The sequence below is a fragment of the Hemicordylus capensis genome, chromosome 4, assembly GCF_027244095.1.
Source record: "Hemicordylus capensis ecotype Gifberg chromosome 4, rHemCap1.1.pri, whole genome shotgun sequence".
NCBI lineage: Eukaryota > Metazoa > Chordata > Lepidosauria > Squamata > Cordylidae > Hemicordylus > Hemicordylus capensis.
The window spans coordinates 258,630,593-258,653,448 of record NC_069660.1 but is presented as its reverse complement, the minus strand read 5'-3'; the positions used below and the strand labels follow the sequence as shown (position 1 = coordinate 258,653,448).

The following is a 22,856-nucleotide window of genomic DNA, read 5'->3' as shown; positions in this document are numbered from 1 at the left end:
TTTTACTTTCTCACCCATTAAGTTATCTTCAGCTTCATTTCCCTCAAAGCCGTCTTTCTTGCCCCCCACCCACCCGGCAGTGATAAAATTGAGATCTGAACTGGGAAATTGCGGGTCACAACCCAATTTGTATTGTTGAACACAAGTTATTGGGGAGTAAGCCTCATCGAATTCAGCGATATTTGCTTCTAAACAGACGTCCATAGGAAAGTGTTGTCTCCTTATTTGCAGGGAACTCACTTGCAAAGATACGCGATTTTTAAATTACAACTTTTGGTGAGGCAGAACCAAAGATCAATTCGTGCACCTGGCTTTCACCAATAATGTTAATTTACTAAGCTGTATTAGACGTGGACGGAACTAGCCGCGACCAACTTTCCCACGGGGTTTTAATCCTACACACACTAACCTGGAATATATACAGGTCACATAGGAAGCCAAAGCAAAATATCAGAACACGTGCGTGCGTCTTAAACAAAACAAATGCAGTAGTGAGGGGATTTGCTCCCACAACTGTTCTGAGATCCAGAATTGTACACCTCCGACGGTTATTATTATTAATTCGATTTCTATACCGCCCTTCCAAAAATGGCTCAGGGCGGTTTACACAGAGAAATAACAAGTAAGTAACATTATATGTAGGTTATATCCTACATATTCAGGCTGCACCTACGTGGACAGTTACTGTTGAAGCTTCCGTAGTTATTTAAAATGCTACCTCACTGAAGGACACGTGCAAGCGAAGGGAGACCAACACTTTGATAAAACTCACTGGCGTCGATGCTCCGAGAACCAGCCCATTGCCCTCGCGGAAGCACCACCTGTCCCCTCTTCCGACTCTTGGCCACCCTCACCAACTCGTAGTGCTGGCCGTCATCTCTATACCCTTTTTCAAGATACTGGCGAGGAAAAGTTCCCGGCGAGTTGCTAGTGAAAACTCGCAACTGAGAGCGGCTTTGAAGGACAGAGCAGCATCTGAACGGCTTCTGCCGCTTGCGGAGACAATTTTTCCCGAAAAGGCACAGACGCAGCCCTCGATTCCCAACCCTTTCTACCTTTACGGCGCAGCTAAAGAAAACGAATACCTTCCCCTAAGTGCGAGTTCCCAGACCACATTTTCTTGGCTCCGAGTCCAGACCTAGACTAGATTTCTCTCTATTTCCGTTGGGCGGGCATTGCTGCTGCTGCGAAGCTCCACCTCCCGCCCCCCCTTCTCAATCGATGTTTTCGGCTAGCCGGAACACGGCCTTGTTCCTTTTCCCGAGGCTTGATGAATGCAGCCTGGCGCCGTCGTTGCCGAGCTGTCGCTTTTGGGTCAGGCTGCCGGTGAATGTACTCAGCGGCCCCGGCGGCGGGTTGACGGCTCCATCTTAGCTTACGCCGAAAGCTTCCGGCGTTCCTGGCGGGGTCCGGCTGTTGAACGGACTTGCCGCGGGGGTAGGTGCCGCCGACCTGGGAAGTCGCCATGAGCACCGAAGATGAGATCATTCGCATTGCGAAGAAGATGGACAAGATGGTGCAGAAGAAGAACGCGGTGAGATGAAGTTTGGGGCGCGCGGGAGGGGGAGGAGGAGGAGGGAGGCAGGGGGAAAGAGACAGACAGGTGCTAGCAGGCCCCTCGCGCGCTCGGCTTGAACTTGGGGCCGGCCAATCAGCAGCGCCGCGCGCTCAGCTGGGCGCCCGCCTTTTTCCTGAGGGGGAGAAATGAGGGGCGAATGGAAGGCAGGCTCAGTTCGCGCGCAGCTGCTCTTTTGTGAGGGGTCCAACTGTCACCCGCGGGAGGGTGGCTCGAGCTTAAGCGAGAGCCTTGCCTCGCTACGCCTTTCTGCCCTTGGGCCCCCGTGCCAGTGTAGACGAAGCCACTCTGACTGCCTCTTTGGGGCCCCTGCATCATCCTTCCAAACAGGAGTCAGAGTGTTCTGTTGGCTTCCGACGGTATTTACCTGGCGATCGGGCGAACTCCCGACTGCTTGTAAACAAGGAACGCAGAAGCCTTTTGACTTCAGCAAAGTCGAGGAGTCGCAAGTGGTACTGGCAAACCTCCTAGTTTGCTCTGCCCATTTAAAAAAAACCTATAGGATGTGCTTAGTAAAAAGCAACTTTTAAAAATCCCCAAAGTGACTTTTCCTCTTTATCCTTTCAGCCAATTTTCCAAAGGGGTTGTCGGATTCCTTGTCACAATAATAAAGTCACAGTAGTAATTAATTGATTTTATCTAAACCAAAAGTGCCCCCCCCTCAAAACTGAGAGAGACTGTTGCTGTCGTCTTAGCAGTTTTATGGGTGATGTATGCATTTCTGTATTTCCAGTTTGCTGTGGGGTAATAAGTCACTGTACAGTTTTCACTTGGTCATTTTAGATCTAGCTGGTTTAAGTCATGTTGCTGGACATCACAGTAGAATATAAGTGCTAGTTCAATGGTCTTATACTGCATTGGCAGTGAATGTGGACTTGAAAACAAAGGTTACATAAACAAAGTGCAGGGTACCTATGGATAACTAATGACAGTTGCTTCTTGAAAAATGGAAGTGTTTTATCATCCTCCAATCTTTTATTAATCTCCTCTCTTCATCCAAGGATATAACATGAAAACGTGTAAAAAATAACCAAGCCACAAAAACGTAAATATTATTTGTTACTTTGTTTACATTTATATACTGCTCTTCATCCTGAGACTCCAGCACAGTGAACAACAAATTAAAAACAGCAAACTTAGTAAACAATCACAAATGTAATTAAAATACACTAAACATCAACCAACACTACAGGCAACTAAAAGAAAAACCAACCAATGAGAACTGCTCACTGACCAAAGACCTGAATAAAAAGGGCATTCTTCAGTGTCCTCTGAAAGATTGAGGGATGCATGTGGATCTCATCAGAGCAAGTTCCACATCCTAGGACAAATATAAAATCATTGTCATAATTTAGCGCACAGCACTGAAACAATATTAATCACCTGGTAAACAAGTAATTTCCAAACACTTGGCAAATATGGCACACTTTTCTAGAGGATGCCATTACACCATTACTACTCCATACCCTTAAACCTTAAAATGACAGGACACAAAACTATACTTTTCTGTAAAGTCTCAAAACTATATAGATGAAGAATAATATCTTAGACGAATAAGTGAAATTCATGTGTGATTTCATGTGAAATTCACTTAACACACTGACAATATGGCCATGTGCAAAGAAGACTCTTCTGTTTCTTCCCTAGACATCATGGTAGTCTGAGATATTCTTAGATGTGATTTCTGGAAATGATGAGCCTGGTCTGGGTTAGATTCATGTTACATAAAATAGTAGTGTAACTACCTAATGGCGCAGTGAGGAATGAGTTGACTAGCAAGCCAGAGGTTGCCGGTTTGAATCCCTACTGGTATGTTTCCCACCTATATTGGGCAGCAACAATATAGGAAAATGCTGAAAGGCATCATCTCATACTGCATGGGAGGTGGCAATGGTAAACCCCTCCTGTATTCTACCAAAGACAACCACATGGCTTTGTGGTCGCCGGCAGCGGTCCCTCTAATTTTTTTCATCTCTGTGCGGAATGAGTTTTGTTCTGGGCGGCAGTATCAAGGCACTGTGTATGCACATGCATTCAGAGTGGAACTTCCTAATTCAACCTGAGTGGGATCTAAAATTAACTGAGCGGACATCAGAAAACTTGTGAGTGCGCGCATGTGTGCATGCCTTAAGGGAACAGTAGTTGCCAGGAGTCAACACCGACTCAACGGCACACATTACTTTAAAATAGTAGTGTAATCCAAATGTGTACTTCTGAATATTTAAATATATAAAATGAGTGTTAGAGTAAAACCTGACTTCTGATATTCTTCAGAGGAGGAATCTTTTGGTAATTTTTAAAATAACTGTTTTGCTATTTGAATGTGTCTTTAAGTTCCTTAAGATGAGTTGATAACTGCAATTAGTGTAGAAGGTTTTCCACACTAGTTTTATTTGACGTGATCATTGATTTAATATTAAGCCCTGGGTTTTCAGAAATTAAGGAGATCTATCAACAATGTACATTTAACAATGTATAGGCAAAAGTAAGTAGTAAATGAAAGTGAAAAAGCAATCGCAGAAATACAGTGTAAGTAAACAAACAATAACATTTATATGAAAACAGTTCTCCCTACATCTGAAGGTGCCTGTCCCACAGTCATAAGAACAAAGAACAACCCTGCTGGATTGGGCCTAAGGCCTGTTTCACACAGTGTCTCCAAAGCTTCACACAGCTTCCCCAAAGCTTCAATCAGGCCTGACACATCCAGTGTTGGTCTCTGTTCTGGATCCGTCACAGGAGCTGCTTCCTCTGATAAGTCTCCAAACTCCTCTTTCCTTGTCCTTAACTTCTGCTGCAGCCTTCCTCAGTTTCTTTCTCCTGGTGTCTCCCACTAGCCTCCCCTGTCGCTCTACCATTCAATTTTTTTCTTTCCAGTTCTTCTCAACTCCCTGCTCCAGCAACAGTTTAACAGCGTCACCCTGGCTACCTAGGTAACTTGCCCCTGTCCTCTACAGCCACTTTCTAAGCATTTCATGCTAGGCTACAATATTTCCTGCCTCATACTACTGTATCTATATTATTTGGATGTTAGATTTTGGATGTGTTTCATGCTTCGTTAGATTAGATCTTGGGTACAGGCTTGATTCTTGGTAAGGTGGTAATATGAAATATTTTAATTGCTACTCTAGATTTTGTAAGTCAACTTCAGTAAAAGATAAGTCATTTTAACCTATCTGGTAACTGGACAGGAAGCAAGAATAGAAATATGCTCCAATTCTTATGGTTTCTGACAGCTAAATGTTTTAACCTGATCCAATTGCCCTATATGTTCTTTCAACTGCCTTTAGCATGTGTTGCTCTGTATACTTTAGGCTCATCCTGCTGACTACCCACCCTTTGGTTGACAGCCTTTAGACACCTGTGTGCACCAAAGGATCTAACTAGGTTGGACCCAGTGTCTATTAAAATAGTTATTGTTTGTGTAAGCTGCATGCCCAAAACCTTGATGGCAGGAATGGTAGGGCATCCTTAATTAAATCCTTAAACCCACCCTCATCTCACTTTAGTCTTCCAAATCACACCCCCATAGCTTTCCAAAAACAGAAAATAAGGGAGATGGCCTCCCTTTGGCACCTTGAAGTTTGAGTCTTTTTATAAGGGACCTTAGTCGTAAGTAAGTCTCTCTTTGTTCTATAGTATAACAAATTACCTTATTGTGTGATGAATAGGTTCAAGTTGGAGAGGTAATATTACACATGGATTTTCAAAAACCAAGAGCAGTTGAGTAAGATTAGAGAAGAAAAGGTAAGCAGTAGTTTTTCCTCTTATTAGATGCAAATGTTAGCTTCAGCAAATAGAGCAGAGTACAATATTACTAAGCATCCTTTCATGTACACATATAAATTAGACTGCACACATTTCTATCAAGTCAAAACCTCTTAAGTCTTTGGGAACTGAACCTAGTCTTTATTTAATTGTGATAGATTTTTAAAATCAGTTTGAATGACTTTCAAAACCCTACTCTACTCTGTTTTTTCAATGGTTTTATGAGGGGATTTGTATATAAACCTATATTTTGTATATCTGGGAAGTCCTTCCTAAAAACTTCTTATAAAAAGTAAACATTGTAATTTTTGTACCATTCTTTTCATTGTATTAATTGTCTTCCATGTTGATTGGGCTGGAATTGAGTGCTTAACTTATATCCTTAATATTTGGTTATTGCAGCCCTATCTTAGTAATGTTTGCTTGGCAGTAAGGGTCACTGAATTCAGTTGAACCTGGTTTCTGAGAAGCACATTTATAATCATAGTTTTTTGGCACAAAATATTTAGAAGTTAGTCCTATTGATTTTGGTAAAAGTTACTATCAAATGAAATGTGAACTTCAAAATAGTATTGCTGGGCAAGAGTTATAGGTTATATCTAACAGAGTTATATCTGTTGTACAAAAGAGTTAAAGGTGGGCTTTACTCTCCCATTGAATTTATTTTTGAGTATGCAAGTTTAGAATTGCAGCCTTTATGAAGACCCTCTGAGTTCAGTAGAATTTACTCACAAGTAAGTGTGTATAGGACTGTGACTTTATTTCTGTATATGCAGGAGATTAATTCCTAGATAAGCTAACAATATGAAACCCTTACCTTACCCTTAATGCTTATGTCACAGTTCTTCATTGTGCAGCCCATTGGCCAGTGGTGTCCCATGCAGACCCCAGTAGCAGCCCCTGGCTTGCCTCTCCCACTCCTGCCATCTCTAATGTCCTTGGTCACCATGCACTCTCTCTCCTGCACCATGTGCTGGTTCTTTCTTTCTTTTGCTGCCACCACGGCCACTACACTCATATGGATGCTCTCTCTTTGTCCTGCTTCCCTCCTCCTGCTTCTATGCGCATGGTCTCTCTTTCTTATTCCTGAATATAATGGGAAGAACATTTCCTTTGAAGATACTGAAGGCATCATGGCTGAATGTGCAATTGTGTATCTGCTTTGGTACCTAATAAAATGACCAAATAATTTTTGATGAAAATGAATGTGAAAAAACTCAGAATAAATAATTGCCAGGGATGTGTCAAAATGCGATTCGGCATCCGAATCGCAGCACAGTTCCTTTAAAACTGAGGGCTTCCACAGCCCCTTTAACATTCATCCCCACTCCTCTGCTTGCCACCATTTGTGGCACATCCCCAAGCTATCAGTGCGTGCTGGCAGCACTCTCCCTCAGCTGTCCCTGTATGGCACTTACACACACATGGCCTCCACGCATCTGCAGTGGCAGCTGGGGGAGAGTGCCGTCGGCGCACACTGATAGCAGGTGGGGGGAGCGCTGTGAGTATGGCAGTGTTGGTGAGCAGAGGAGGAGCAGGGATGGATCTGTTCTCTGTGTTAATGGGGCTGTGGAAGCCCTCAGTTTTAAAGGGATTGTGCTGCGATTCGGATGCTGATTCGCATTTTGTCACATACTTAATAATTGCTTTATCAGGTATAATGTGTACATAACTTTTAAAAAGAAAGCTGCTTCTATCTTTGAATAGCAATGAATACGTATTAGAGTTATATCAGACAATACGAATGCGTTTTTACTAGAAAATGATGATTAAATAGAATGTTCTGGACTAGTGATTTAAATTGTGATTTAAATAATTAAATTGCATATTCCTGAGAAGTGATTTAACAGAAATCCACCCTGTTTCTTGGTAGGCCGATATAATTTAGATAAGAAATCTGTCAATATTGACCTTTTTAATTGTAGAAGTATGTCTTTTTGTAAATATTTCTCTAAATACTAGAGAACAAACAAGATACCGGGTCAGGGAGTTATGGCTGCAAGTCAATCAGCTTCTTTTCTTTTCTCAACCCACCCACCCCTTTCAAGTTTGTGACTGAATCAAGTTGAGTCCTTTCGGCCTCTTGCATCATTTAATAAGAGCAGATTCTGTAGCTGGAGTGGAAGATAATATTCCCTGTCCTCTATAATTACTTTGGTTGTACTGTGTCAAATAAGTCCTCAATTTTATGTGCAATTATTGAAGATGACACATAGAGGTATGAAGGCCTGAGAAGAATTTGGGGAAAAACAAGGTTTTTTTTCCTCAAGCCCAGAGATGGAAACAATTGGAATTTTGCAAACAGTGAAAAACTTCTTATGAAATATTTTATCTCATAGAATGATTCATGAAATGCTTTACAAGTCATGATTTAAAAATACTGTTATCACTTCCTACCTATTGCTCTTTCAAAATATTGTCTAATAGCTACATAATATGATAAGGTGTTTGGGCAAGACAATGAAATATATTGGATAATTACCATTTTGATTATGTGTAATATTGAGCTATATATAACACTTATATCCCAGATGCAATTGGGCCATTGCCCCTCACAGGGTGTGCTGTTACCTTACTAGAGCAATGCACAGCCCTGGGCCACGCTTGGTTTTGAACTGTTGCCTACTTTCCTCTGGTCTGCCTTGCTCTTTCTTCTGGGCAGAGGTAGATATTCTATTTTATATTCAGAGATAGAGTAACTTAATAAATTGAAGGTTTGTATGGACTGAAACAACTTCCTTTCTATTTCATGTTAGATTGTTTGGTGGGGGGACCTTTTTTCTTTTTATTTGTAAAATGTATACAAGTAATGCTATATGCATTTTTTTTTTATTCATTTGGTCTGTGTTTCCTAATATAGAACACTTTCTTTCACATGCTACAGAAGATAATCTGAAGCAGGATTTGAGAGTTTGCAGTATACAGAAATTACCAACATACTGTAGATGGTCTTACACATTGATTAGAAAGCATTTAGAAGGCGTAAAGGTAAAATATCTTAAAACCTTGCCTTAAAAAGCACTTCTCTCATTCTGAAAAGAAAAAAAGCTATATTCCCATCCCACCCCACACTGTTTATCCAAGCTGGAAAAATTGTGGAGGGAGAATGTTGGGTGGTGAAGGAAATTGATGTTTCCTAGTTTTATTTTGTCTTTACATCTCTAGAGCTCGTATGAGTGCATTTTTGTGGACTAGGATGGTAAGATATTTTGGCCTATCACCCCACTGTTGAGTATGTTACATGTGAGAGTGTCCTATTGATTTCAGTGACATAGAAGACACATAAGGAATGGACACCTCAGTTTGGGATGATTGGTGTCTGCAAATTCAAGGAGGAGAGCTAGTCTTAGGAGCATAAGAAGCTGACATATACGTCCAGACCATAGGTCCATCTAGCTCAGTATTGTCTTCACAGATTGGCAGTGGCTTCTCCAAGGTTATTTTACTTTTTTTTTTTAACATTTTATGTCCCGATTTTCCTCCAAGGAGCCCAGAGCAGTGTACTACATACTTAGGTTTCTCCTCACAACAACCCTGTGAAGTAGGTTAGGCTGAGAGAAAAGTGACTGGCCCAGAGTCACCCAGCTAGAATCATTGCAGGGACATAGGAGGCTGCCATATACTGATTCAGACCATAGGTCCACCTAGCTCAGTATTGTCTACACAGACTGGCAGCAGCTTCTCCAAGGTTGCAGGCAAGAGTCTCTCTCAGCCCTATCTTGGAGAAGCCAGGGACTGAACTTGAAACCTTCTGCTCTTCCCAGAGTGGCTCCATCCCCTAAGGGGAATATCTTACAGTGCTCACATTCTAGTCTCCCATTCATATGCACCCAGGGTGGATCCTGCTTAGCTTAGGGGACCACAAGACCAGCTCTCCTCTCCTAGTCTTGTGGTAGCAAACATGACTTGTCCTCTTAGCTAAGCAGGATCCACCCTGGTTGCATATGAATGGGAGACTAGAAGTGTGAGCAGTGTAAAATACTTCCCTTAGGGGATGGAGCCTCTCTGGGAAGAGCAGAAGGTTCCTAGTTCCCTCCCTGGCATCTCCAAAATAGGACTGAGAGAGATTCCCACCTGCAACCTTGGAGAAGCTGCTGCCAGTCTATATAGACAATACTGAGCTAGATGGACCTATGGTCTGACTCAGTATATGGCAGCTTCCTATGTTCCTAAGATGACGGACGTGTGGAATTTGAACCAAATTTGCTACAGGTGTACAGACACATAGGGATACCTCAACGATGTAGTTTGTGATTATGTCATCTGCCCCAGTTCAAGATGGCAGATATGTGAAGGTTTAAGGCTGAAGTGTGCTAATTTGTGAGGATAGTAATTATCAATTAAGATTATAGTGAAAGGTTAGTTCTTAGATTAGTTCTTACCAGAACAACCTGTTGATATTAGAAATCAGGAGGTCGTCTTAAATTCAGAGTCCTGTTCCTTTTTAGTAAATGTAGGTATAAATGTATTTTACCTCTAATTTTTTTTTAAAGGGGTCATCTTAAATTCAGAGTCGTCTTTGATTTGTAAATACAGTATAATGTGAAATGAGCATTGCTAAAGTGCCTGGATCACATTGGACTATAATAGCATCCTCTACCATAAAAGCCTTGGACGTGCGGCCGTGCTGCCCGTGTCTTTTTCGCCCGTTCTGGGCATGCGCGGAGCGGAGCGCATGCCCAGATCGGGCGAAAAAGATACGGCTGCCCAGAGACGGGCGGCCATGTTGGACACGGCCGCCGGTGGAGTCCTCGGCCAGAGGTGGAGTCCTCGCCGCCACGGGAGACCGGGAGGAGCAGAAGCGGCGGGCGGAGAGTGCGGCCGAGGCGGCGGCGGAGCCGCGGCCTCGGCCAAAGGAGTGCGGGCCAAGGAGGTGGTGGCCGCGGCGGGGCGAGTGGCCCCGATGGCGGCGGCCGCCGCCATGAGAAACGGCAGGCGGAGAGTGCGGCCGAGATGGCGGCAGAGCCGCCGCCTCGGCCAAAGGTGGCGGCCCAAGGAGTGCGCCCAAGGTGGGTGAGGCGGCAGCGGGAAACCCCCCCCACCACTAGAGCCCGTTATTACAACGGGCTTACACATACTAGTTGTTTCATAAAAGGTCAAGATGAAACCAGAGCTTTGACAACACGTGCATCTGTTGTCAACTGGTTGGTTTTATGAGACTGTTGAACATTTTTAACTAACTGATGCCATAGAAATTACTGTAGTTTCTGTACAGACAAGATGGAGGAAAGGACAGCGGTGTCTTCAGAATAGTCCAGAGAACCTTGTTTTTCTGTTTCTCCAGCTTAGGGAATAGTTTATATTCAAAAGGAGGTTGAACTATCGTTACTCAAGTAATGCCTCAGTGCCCCTAGACCAGGGCTGCTCAACTTCGGCCCTCCTGCAGATGTTGGCCTACAATTCCCATAATCCCAGGCTATTGGCCACTGTGGCTGGGGATTATGGGAGTTGTAATTCAAAAACCGATGGGGGGCCTAAGTTGAGCAGGCCTGCCCTAGACCAATGCCTTGGGACCAGTTTTCTTTGCCTTGCTATGCTGGAGAAAATTATATGGAATAGGAAATGTGTGGTGTTGGTATTTGTTCCTTTTCGCAGCTGGTTCATTTTCATTTTTTCCTATTTGCATCTGCCTGTAACTCTGGCTCAGGCTGATTCATATCCCAGAAGTCTTGAGTAGCCAGTTCCCAGTGAAAATGTCAGACAGGATGATGAGCTGGATTCATCATCTGTTCATGTGTGGATTGGTACTGGTTGAAGGACAAGAAGCAGATTGTAGGTATAAATGGGCAGTTCTCTAAAATGGAGGGAAGTAAGAAGTGGAAGAAGATGTTTAAAAAGTGGGGGGAGGGGCAGGGATCTGTACTGGGACCGTGCTTTTTAATTTACAGGTAGCTCTCATTATCTGGAGGAGGTTCTGTTCTGGCTTACAACCGTGGCTAACGAGACCTTGAGTCAATGGGAATTGGGGGGTTAGGTTCCTAGATGTTAAGAAAGGGCTAAAAAAGTGGGGAGGAGGCAGAAATAAGAGCAAGTAAAGTACTGTACCATGCTCTCCAGGTCTCCAGCTGTCCAGCAATTCCTCTGATTTTTCCAAACACAAAATGCTGGAAGATTTTTTTTAAAGGAGCCACAAAACGGTTGATAAAAATTGATTTTAAAAAACCAGATTTTTTAAAAATTTAAATTGATTTTAAAAACCACAGTTCGTAAAGAACCTAGGTCAAAGATACAATCATAAATAGTGATCATAACTTCTTGTTATATTCTGTGAACATGTTAACAGCAGTATTTGGGGATGAGAGATAACAGACCTGATCAGTCTTATTCTGCAGGTGATGTACATGCAGCGCACACACAGTCAAGCCCTTGCTCCCTCCTTCAAAAGTGCAAAGAAAAAGGTCAATGAATGAATAGAGGATTTGGGGATATGGAGTAGATCTGAGCAAGGAGAAAGAGTCTGGATATCTATGAATGGGATGGGGAGGGGAATAGAAAGTGAAACTAAAAATGAACAGAACATATTTTTCTGGTCCTGAGGAAATGTTTTCAGAGTCTATTCTGTGTTATAGAGGGGAAACATCTATCATATCAGCAAGCCATAAAAGAGATTCTAGTTTGGAATATTTTAATGAAGTTCCTCTATCTGTGGGTAAGAAAGGCAGGCGTAAGAAATGTAAACAGTGCAACAACGAAATACAAGGCCTCGTTGCCTGAATGAAATAGCATTATGAGAAGCATGTACCTACCTTCTAAAAATGAAACCTACATCTATCTCTAAGTATGTATTAAGGATAGATAAGAATGTACTTTTATAGGAAATGATTAACTAGAATCTTCCTAATAATTTAAATTGTGATTTAAATAATTAGGATTGAGTCCTTCTGTGAAGAGATTTAAATCACGATTTAAATAAACCCTGCCACAAAATGGCTCCGTGCTGTAAAATGGTCTCCGGAAATGACATTGGAAGTCATTTCCAGCCACCCAGGGACCGCGGATAGGTAAATTTTGCCAATTATTTGAACCATGGATAACAAGGTTGGGTCTATATAGCCCAATCCTGAATATGTGAACCCATGGGTGCCTAGCCTGTTTATAACAAGGGCCACCTGTATTCATAAATGATCTACAAGTTGGGATAAGCAGCAAGGTGGCCAAACCTGCAAATGACAGCAAACTATTTAGGGTACTGAAATCCAAAACAGATTGTCAGGAGCTCCAAAGGTATGTCTCGAAACTGGGAGAGTGGGCAACAAAATGGCAGATCCAGTTCAATGTTAGCAAGTGTAAAGTGGAGCAAAAACACCCAAATTCACATATACACTGATAGGGTCTGAACTGTTGGTGACTGACCAGGACAGAAATCTTGGGGATGTGGTGGACAGCTCATTGAAAGTTTTGACATAATGTGCGGCAGCTGTGAAAAAGGCCAATTCCATGCTAGGGAATATTAGGATTGAAAATAAAACTGCTAATATCCTAATGCCCTTATACAACTCTGTGGTGCAGCCACATTTGGAGTACTGGGTACAGTTCTGATCACCATACCTCACTAAGGACATTTTAGAACTGGAGAAGGTTCAGAAGAGGGCAGCCAAGATGATTAGGTGCCTAGAGCACCTTCCTTACGAGGTAAGCCACACCTGGAGCTTATCAGCGTGACATAATAGAGGTCTATAAAATCATACGGATGTGTAAACGGGTTCAATGTTGAACAGGTTCGACATCAAACCTGTTTTGTTTGATGGTCCAGTGTTGAAACACACACCCCCGTGTTTGGTGGGGGGTTCACGAATGATTATATATATCTAATCTGGATCGTGATCCATTGCAATAATAATGAATGGGTTCTATGCCTGCGCATTGACCTCATGGGTAGACTAACTAGTTCCTCGAGACGCCCATTCTGCCTCCCACGTGCTCCATGCTTTCATTGTAAATGGCAGTTGGGGGTGCCATTTCCTCAGTTTCTGCTTGACTGCCCACTTGTCAGTCCCTCGGTACTGGCTCTTTGGATTAGCTGAAATTGGAAAGAGAATATAGGTTTACTTTTACGACTTTAACCTCAGAACTTCTAAAGACCATTCTTTGCCTTATCAGATATCAAACATAAAGAATAAAAATGGACTTTGACAAGGATTTGCTTGGACACTGTGGGGTGTTTGCCCCGCCTGCTCCCTAACACCATGGAATCGAAGAAAACATTTAAAAGATGTGTGGAATGCCATGCCAAGTTGCCATCAACTGACCATCATGAATCGTGCTTATGATGCCTTGGAGAACAGCATAATACTTCTTCGTGTAAAACCTGTTGCTTGTTTTCCAAACAAATCATGAAAAATAGGGTGTTCCGCCTTCTGGTGGCATTGTATGATGAGGCTTTGTGGCCGCCGATGCCAAGACCAGGCTACCCTTCGACGTCAGGGCATCGCTTGAGTTCAGTGCCCAGCTAGATATTGAGCTTGCATGGAACTGCATCAACACAGTCTAAAACTGTGTTGGAATGGACAGAGCCTGTTTTCAAGAAACCAAAGGAGGTCTCAAAGTCCAGCCACAGGCATAAGGAGAAAGAGTGGAGATCTGTCTTAGAGGAGGAGAGTGCTTCCCCATCATTAAAAAAACACACCATAGCAAGTCGGGGAGTGGTATTCAATCCCCTAAGGCCATGTAGACTTATAGCTCAACAAGGGATTAGGAGGAATCCATGCTGGCATTGAGACCCAAGGAAAGAAGAGCGTCACCGAAGCCACTGATGTCAAAGCCGTCAATGTCAACTGCTTGCAGGACCGAGGAGTCAGTGTCGATGTCGACATCGGAGATGTTCTCAAAGCTGAATGCCTCAGCATCAAGAAGGTAACTTCTGCTGTCCCTAGAGCAAACTCCAGTACAGTCCCTTTCCATTCCACAGCAGAGCAACAGATCGGATAAGGGGGTGGATATGGTCGCTTACTTGGACAAGGATGAGAAAATTTCCTTAGACCAAAATACTGCAAACACACTGATAGAGATGTTGGACTCCACGTTGGACTCCATTAGGATCTACTTTTCATGGCTTCCTGAGCACTGGCCTTGATGTGGAGCAAGATATTGATGATGCTCCAGTTGCTCCTCCAAAAATGTGATCGATGTCACCACTGTATGGGGCAAGACCATACTGTGTAATGTCGCCATTGCACACACTGGAACAAACGACTTCACGGAATATGTCTGGCTTTACCAGACCAAGGACAACAACTGTGCCAGTAATTTCAACTACTACAACTTCAGCTTTTGTGCCCTTTTCATGGAAGTCCCCAGTTCAATATGCAAATTCTCAGGGACTCCATCTATAGCCAGCGCAGAGCAGACCAGAGCTTATGCATTCTTGTGGTTTCAGACATGTGTTAACAGATGATTATGCTGAGTACCTCCAGTGGAAAGTGCAGCGAGAAATTCACCAACTGGTACAGGTTGATACTAGAGCAGAGGCTGCCATGTTGAGCACGGGAACACATGCTAGTTGCCCTGCAGCACCTACTGCACAGACTGCCTCTACTGCATGTCAAACGCAGTCAATGCAACCAATCATGCCAGCCCCTGAGTTGCAACATGCACCAAAGGAGCTGGATCAGAGACCAAATAAAAGGAAAAGGAAGGCAACACCACCTGTGGTCCAGCCATCACCTTCATTGGAGGAGGGTGCAGGATACACTTCAGAATCGAATTCTGATAGGGCCAGTCACTCATCTGATCTTCGCTCAGATGTGCCTCCCAGACTGTCAACAACTCTGTCTGAATAGCTGAAAGCCTACCATGCCATTATTAGGGAAATCACGGAGGCGCTCAGTATGGATTTGAGGATGCTGGAGGCAGATTTAATGGATCTGGTATATAATATGATGGCTGCTGCAAAGACATCACATCCTGTAGCCCTGTCAATGATTCCTGTGATCACCAAGGCAGCTAAAGTAACCTGGGAGGTGCTCCTGACCTCTACACCAACGTCAAAGCATTTAAAAAGCTTATATAGGGTCCAAGAGGAGGATAATGCTTACCTGCTGCAGCACCCTGTTCCAAACTCTATGGTGATTGACTGTGTGTCATCTTCCAAAGTGGGTTGTCACCATACAATGCTGTCTGACAAGGAAGGGAGAAAGTTAGATGTGCTATCTAGTTTGGCAATCAGAATAGCAATTTATGCATCCTGCATGGCGCGATGCAACAATTTCTTATGGGATACTTTGTTAAAAGACTCGACCTCATTGTCACCAGGGGAGTTTCAAAATAGGTTCACAGAACTATATGAAAAAACTACATCAGTCACTAGGCAGCAGCTTAGTGCTTTTTAAACACCTTGCCGAAACAAAGTCCAGAGCTATGGTCACTGCCGTGACTATGTGTTGCCATGCTTGGCTTAGAGCCACAGCATTGCAGCAGGATATGCGTGAGCGAGTTGAGAATTTGGCTTTTGATGGAAAAGGGCTATTCGGGATTCAGGGCAATCATGGATCTTCGCAGGCTAAATTGGTTTGTGTGGGCTCGCAAGTTCAGAATGACCATGTTGCAGGGAATACTACCCTTCCTGAACAAGGAGGAGTGGGCAGCAACGTCAGATCTGAAAAATGCCTACTTCCATGTAGGGATACAGGAGAACCACTGCAAGTACCTCAGATTTACAGTGGGAACTGCAGTGTACCAATATGCTGTCTCACCCTTCAGACTGTCAAGAGCCCCGCGTGTTTTCACAAAGGTCATGGCTGCAGTAGTGGCTGATTTGCGAACGCAGGGTATAGTGGTCTATCCATATCCTTATGATTGGCTTCTGGTGAGCAACAGCTAAGAAAAGTTATGTTTGCAGATCCACTTAGTGTTACAATTGCTGCAGGATCTAGGGATCAGTGTCAACTGGAAAAAGTCGAAATTAGAGCCACAGAGACGTCTGAATTTCATCAGGGCGATTTTAGACATGGAAACAAAGAAAGCATACTTACCTGTAATCAAAAGACAAATTCGGCAGTTCACTCACAGTCAATTACAAGCTGCAGAAAACATACAGCGTTTAATGTGTCTAATTGCATCTTGCAACACTACTGTTCAATACACACAACTGCACATGAGACCATTGCAGAGTTGGTATCTAAGGAGCTTCCATCCCAATGTGGACAGCCAGAGGATGCAACTGATGATTCTGCATACTGTACTGAACTCCCTGCATTGGGGAACAGTAGAAGAAAATCTCTTGGAGGGAGTTCAATTCGAAACAGTAACACCAACTCAGTGGGTGACAACGGATGTCTCCCTAACAGGATGGGGAGCTCATTGTGGAGAACATCAGATCCAAGGAAAATGGACCAAGCCTCAAGCCCAGCACCATATAAATTACTTGGAGTTGCTAGCAGTGTTTCTGGCCCTAAAGGCATTTGAACTTATGCTCAAAAAAATGGTAATGCAAGTTCATTTGGACAACATGACAGAGATTGCTGTCAACAAACAGGGAGGCATGGTGTCCAGCTCTTGAGCATTCAGATATGGGAATAGTACATTGCTTGCGCAGTATATCCAGTAGCCATACACATAAGAGATGTGGACAATATAATAGCGGACAACCTCAGTCTGACATTACAACACAACCAATGCCATGAGAGGGAAATCAAAGACATTTGTCTCTAGAGAGTCTTCGACTTGTGGGGACATACAACAATGGACTTGTTTGCGACTGCTGCCAACAAAAAATGTCAGAAATACTGTTGGCGTGCAGGAATAGGTGACAGATCTCTGGGCAATGCGCTCTAACACAGGTGGAACAAGGGTCTCTTGTATCTTTTTCCTCCACAACCAATAATCAATCAAGTTCTGGCACAAATTTTAAGGGACAACTCAACATGCATTCTGGTGACACCATGGTGGCCAAGACAACCCTGGTTTGCACCACTACAAAAAAAAAAGTTTGCACCAGACTTTTGAGAGGGACTTACCAAAGGTTTCCTCTTTGCCTGGATCTTCTCGTACGAGAGAAGGGAAGGGTGCAGCATCCGGATGTGAAAACTCTACAGATGACCACGTGGAAAATCGGGTTTAAAGAGGATTTGCTGAATAATAGAAGGCTATCTATGAGACGGAACGATAGCAGCAAATGGAAAAAATTTGCAACCCATGCTCAGAGGCATGGTTACCGCCTGAAACAGGCCACTGTGAAACAGGTACTCCTGTGTATGACCTCTTTGAAACTGAGTGGATTGGCAAATGTGTCCATAAAGGTCCATTTAGCTGTCATATCGTCAAAACACAGAGGGTGGAATGGCACAACTGTGTTCTCTCATCTGGAGAGTAAAAGATTTTTGAAGGGACTAAACAATCTATACCCACCTATAGAGCTGTCGAGTTTGTTTTTAGTCTTGTCATCATTGACAGAAGCCCCTTTTGAACTGCTGGAATCAGCAAGCTTAAGAATGGTCACACTCAAAGCAGCATTCCTAATTGCAGTCATCATGGCAAAGCGTGTGAGTGAGCTAACAGCTTTAAGAATGGACAGCCCATATTCTCAGTTCTACTCTCATAAAGCGGTCATGCGACTGGATCCGGACTTCCGCCCTAAGCTGGTGTCAGAGTTCCATCTGAATCAGGAAATTATTTTACCAATCTTATACTAAAATCCAGAAACAGAGTTGGAAAAGGCACTACATTCTCTAGATGTCTGTCAAGTCCTCCTGTATTATTTAGAGAAAACAAGAGCAGTGTGGAGAACAAAAAGGCTGTTTGTGGCATACAAGGGGGAAAGCAAGGGCCTACCTATATCGAGACAAAGATTGGCTCATTGGTTAGTTGAGTTGATTGTGCAAACTTACAAGAAGCAGGGAATAAATCCCCCACGCACAACAAGGGCACATTCAACTACGGCTTATGCTGCCTTAGTGGTACATGTGTCGGGAATATAGATGGCAGATATCTGTGCAGCAGCAACATGGTCCTCACAACAACCATTTATAAAACATGCCATTGACCTGCGATTGGCAAAGCAGGCAGGGTTTGGGAGAAGCATGTTAAAGAAGGTGTTGCCATAAGCTTCAGATCTACTGTTCCCACCACCATGAAAAAAGCTGGTTTCTGATCCAGATAAACAGGTTGCTCACCTGTAACTGGTAGTGATCCGTTGTATTCATAAAACCCCCCCAGACCTTTCCCGCTTCAGTTAAAAAACAACAACCCAACAACTTACCAGTAACAAGACAGATCATCAGGAATAGGCGGTCTGCAAGAAACTGAGGAAATGGCGCCCCCAACTGCTGTTTACAATAAAAGTACGGTGCATGTGTGAAGCAGAGTAGGCGTCTTCAGGAGCTATTTTGTCTACCCGTGAGGTCCCTGAGCAGGCACAGAACTCATTCATTATGAATACAACATATCACTACCAGATCAAGAGTTACAGGTGAGCAACTTGTTTTTAGTACTTATACCCTCCGGGGGGCTTCTCCGAGGCTATGGGGGCAGTGTCCGTGGAGGTTCTCCTCTCCCCACCCCTGCCAGCCTCCATTATGCAAATTGCCTTGTTTGGGAGCTCTTTGGCCTGTTCCAGGCCTCACCCCCATCGCAGTGGCCATTTTTGAAGCTGCTGCGCATGCCCAATGGGTCTTTCTGTGGCCAGGTCATGACCCAGGCTGCGCATGCCTCACCCTCCCTGCTTCTCAGAGGTAGCCCATGCCCTGCCGCCGAACCATCCAAACTGTCAGAGCTCTGAACCGGTTCATGAATATCACTAGCATCTGGTGGGCCGCTGTGTGAAACAGGATGCAGGACTAGATAGGCCTTGGGCCTGATCCAGAAGGGCTGTTCTTGTGTTCTTATGGATAACATAACAGGCCTTCCCTCGCCATTCCCCTCCTCTCCAAGGCTCTACTATTTCTACTACCATGGCCATTCCCACCCCCACCCCCACCCCCCACCGGTGACTCTACTATTCAAGTGCTTTTGAGTCCTCACTTTCTTTACGTTCTAGAATTTGGCATGGACTCAACTACCCTTACATCAGAAATGTCCTATTTTAGGAGTCACCACCTTTTAGACAGCAACTAAAAAAGGAGTAAGCTAAGAGAGAAGTTAGTCCAGTAGTTTGAAATACATAGATAGTGCTGTCTTACTAATCAAATGTCCTTTTAATTTGAGATAAGGTAGTAATCAGCCGTATTGCTTTGTAATGTATTCCTGGCCCTAGTATCTATTCAAGAGATTTATTTGTGTTCATAGTAAAACAGATTAACAGATGTGAAACTTTCATTCATAGATTCTTTGGGGTTCAGATGCAACAAAGGATCCTGATTCAACCTTCCATCTTCCTGTACTGCATATTGTAGTTAAAGCTTCTTTCACTGCTAGGGATTGGCCTCAACTTAGCTTCAAAGCAATAACTAATAGCTCTATATGTACCATGTTAACTACAAGTAGAATCTAAACTTCATTTGAATGCTGCAATAAACTACCTTTCTTGGATACTTTGAAAGTAAATGAAAACCTTGGCATTAGATGGAATTCTGACACATACAATTGGGGCAGGCGGTGGGTACGGTATCTCCTTACCCCTGTACTAGATCTCTAAGGTAGTGAACATTGAATATAATAATTACTTACCTTAACATTGTATCTGCTCAAAGGCGCACCATCATTTTGTATAAGGGCATTATAATATTAGCAGTTTTATTTTCAATCCCCTTCCTAATGACCCCTAACATGGAATTGCCCTTTTTCACAGCTGCCGCACATTGAGTCAACATTTTCAACGAGCTGTCCACCACAACCCCAAGATCCCTCTCCTGGTCAGTCACCGACAGCTCAGATCCCATCAACGTATACTTGAAGTTGAGGTTTTCATCCCAATGTGCATCACTTGACACTTTTCAACACTGAACCGCATTTGCTATTTTGTTGCCCACCCCCTGGGTGCAGTTTGGAGAGATCCTTTTGGAGCTCGTCACAATCTGTTTTGGATTTCACTATCCTAAATAGTTTGGTATTATCTGCGAATTTGGCCACCTCACTGCTTACCCCAACTTCTAGATCATTTATGAATAAATTAAAAAGTACTGGTCTCAGTACAAATCCCTGGGGGGACCCCACTTCTTACTTCCCACCATTGTGAAAACTCTCCATTTATACCTACCCTCTGTTTCCTGTCTTTCAACCAGTTAGCAATCCACACATGTACTTGTCCCCTTATCCCATGACTGCTAAGTTTTCTCAAGAGTCTTAGATGAAGAACTTTGTCGAAAGCTTTTTGGAAGTCCAGGTATACTATGTCAACTCGATCAATGTTTCTCAGCTTCCGGTCTGTGTGAAGTGCTGGTCCATGAGGAATTAACCCACCCCCCCAAAAACAATTTTGAGCCGGTGAGGGCCACCGCCGCTGGGAGGTTTCCAGGGCTCATTTCTAGGCAGGCAGCCCTTGCTGCTGAGATAATGTTCATTTCGTTTCCTTGGAATGAATATAATCCCAGCAGCGAGGGCTACCTTCCTAGAAATGAGCTCCTGGCAGTGGCTGCCCCCACTGGCTCAAAATTGTTTTGGGAGGTGCTTGGGGGTGTGGGAGAGAGGGGTGACCCCTTTACTAACTGCTGGCTGGTCTGGGAAACTGCACAAAATAATGTACCGGTCCATGATTCCAAACACATTGGGAAACACTGAACTAGATCACCTTTACCCACACACTTGTTGACACTCCAAAAGTTCCGTGAGGCAAGATTTACCTTTGCAGAAGCCATGCTAGTTCTCCCCCAGCAGGGCCTGTTCTTCTATGTGCTTTACAATTTTATCCTTGAGGATGCTTTCCGTCAGTTTGCCTGAAAAAGGTGTTAAGCTAATCGGCCTGTAATTTCCCGGATCGCCCCTGGATCCCTTTTTGGAAAATACTTTCCAGTCCTCCGGTACAGATCCTGATTGTAGGGGTAAGTTATATATTTTAGCAAGGAGGTTGGCAGTTTCACATTTGAGTTCTTTAAGGACACTTGGGTGGATGCCGTCTGGCCGTGGTGATTTGCTAGTCTTCAATTTTTCTAGACAGTTTAGAACATCAACTCTTGACACTGCTATCTGACTGAGTTCTTTAGTCTCCATCTCCAAAAAGCCTGGTTCAAGAACAGGTATATGCTCAGTATCCTCTGCCGTGAAGACAGATGCAAAGAACTCATTTAGCTTCTCTGCAACCTACATATCCTCCTTAATAATCCTTTTCACTTCCCCATTGTCTTAACAGTCCAACCACCTTCCTGGGAGGTTTCCTGCTGCTGATATAGTTAAAGTGTTTTGCTTTTAGCTAAATATTCCTCAGACTCTCTTTTCGTCTCCCTTATTGTCACCTTGCATTTCTTTTGCCAGAGTTTGTGTTCCTTTCTGTTCTCTTCATTTGGACAGGCCTTCCAATTTTGGAAGGAAGTCTTTTTCTCCTTTATGGCTTCCTTGACTTTTCCTGTTAGCCATGCTGGCATCCTCCTGGACTTAGTGATAACTTTCCTCCTTTTAGGTAGACATTCTAACTGGGCTTCTAGTATTGTGGTTTTGAGTAAACGCCATGCATTCTGAAGTGAAGTGACTCTCCTGATTTCCCCTTTCTGTTTTCTTTTCACCATGCTCCTCATTTTGGAGAAGTTTCCTCTTCTGAAATTCAAAGTGTCTGTGTTAGACTTCCTTGGTGATTCTTTCCCCGCATGTATGCTGAATTTGATCTCACTATGGTCACTGTTCCCTAAGGGTTCAATGACACTGACATCCCACACCAGGTCCTGGGTGCCACTCAGGATTAAGTCCAAGGTCACCTTCTTTCTGGTTGGTTCCAAGACCAACTGTTCTAGGGCACAGTCATTCAGTGTATCTAGAAATTTGACCTCTTTGTCATTACCGGACTGTGAATTTCCCCAGTCTGTGTGTGGGTAATTGAAGTCATCCATTATTACTGCCCTGCCTCTCCTTGACGCCTCCCTGATTTCCTCCTGCAACTCCCAGTCACGGTCAGCATTTTGATCCGGAGAGCGATAGCATGTCCCCAGCAGCATGTTCCCTTCCAGGCCTCGTATTGTCACCCACAGGGTTTCTGTGGAGGGCTCCTGTCCTCCTAGGTTTTCTAGATTGTTAGATTCTATCCCTTCCTTGACATACAGTGCTACTCCACCTCCAAGACACCCCTCCCTTTCTATAGAGTTTATATCCAGGGATAACAGTGTCCCACTGGTTCTCACTGTTCCACCATGTTTCTGTTATGTTATCTATTTCTTCATTAGCAACCAAGTGCTCCAGTTCGCCCATCTTGGCTCGGAGGCTTCTGGCATTGGCATATAAGCACCTATATGCTGAATCTCTTACCTCGTGTGTGCTGTCTTTCTTCTGGTGCTTTGATCTCTTTGACCAGCTAGCATAGCCTCCTGTCTGCTCTTTATGTGGTTCTGCTCTGTCCCCTTCTGTTTTATCTGAATCTTTTACACCTTATGGGATGGCATATGCTGAACCGGATACTGTCCAGCTCCTGTCGGCTATTCTCCAGGCATCATTTTAA

General features: G+C 43.7%; 1 protein-coding gene across 20 annotated transcripts in view; it reads left to right on the top strand.

Annotated features, from left to right (window-relative positions):
* The first annotated feature begins 1,396 nt into the window (after positions 1-1,396).
* Positions 1,397-22,856, top strand: part of TCEA1 (transcription elongation factor A1) — an 85,201-nt gene continuing 63,741 nt past the window's right edge. For 2 of the 20 annotated variants that reach the window (XM_053248707.1, XM_053248706.1), the window contains exon 1: positions 1,397-1,534. In XM_053248707.1, coding sequence (XP_053104682.1) covers positions 1,466-1,534 — 69 coding nt within the window. In that variant the 5' untranslated portion in view covers positions 1,397-1,465. Of the gene's footprint in view, positions 1,535-1,673; positions 2,029-2,059; positions 2,283-2,313; positions 2,622-3,661; positions 3,679-4,453; positions 4,510-5,247; positions 5,324-8,204; positions 8,333-22,856 lie in introns of those variants that run through there. The other 18 variants (XM_053248705.1, XM_053248704.1, XM_053248715.1 and 15 more) reach the window with 17 other exon arrangements.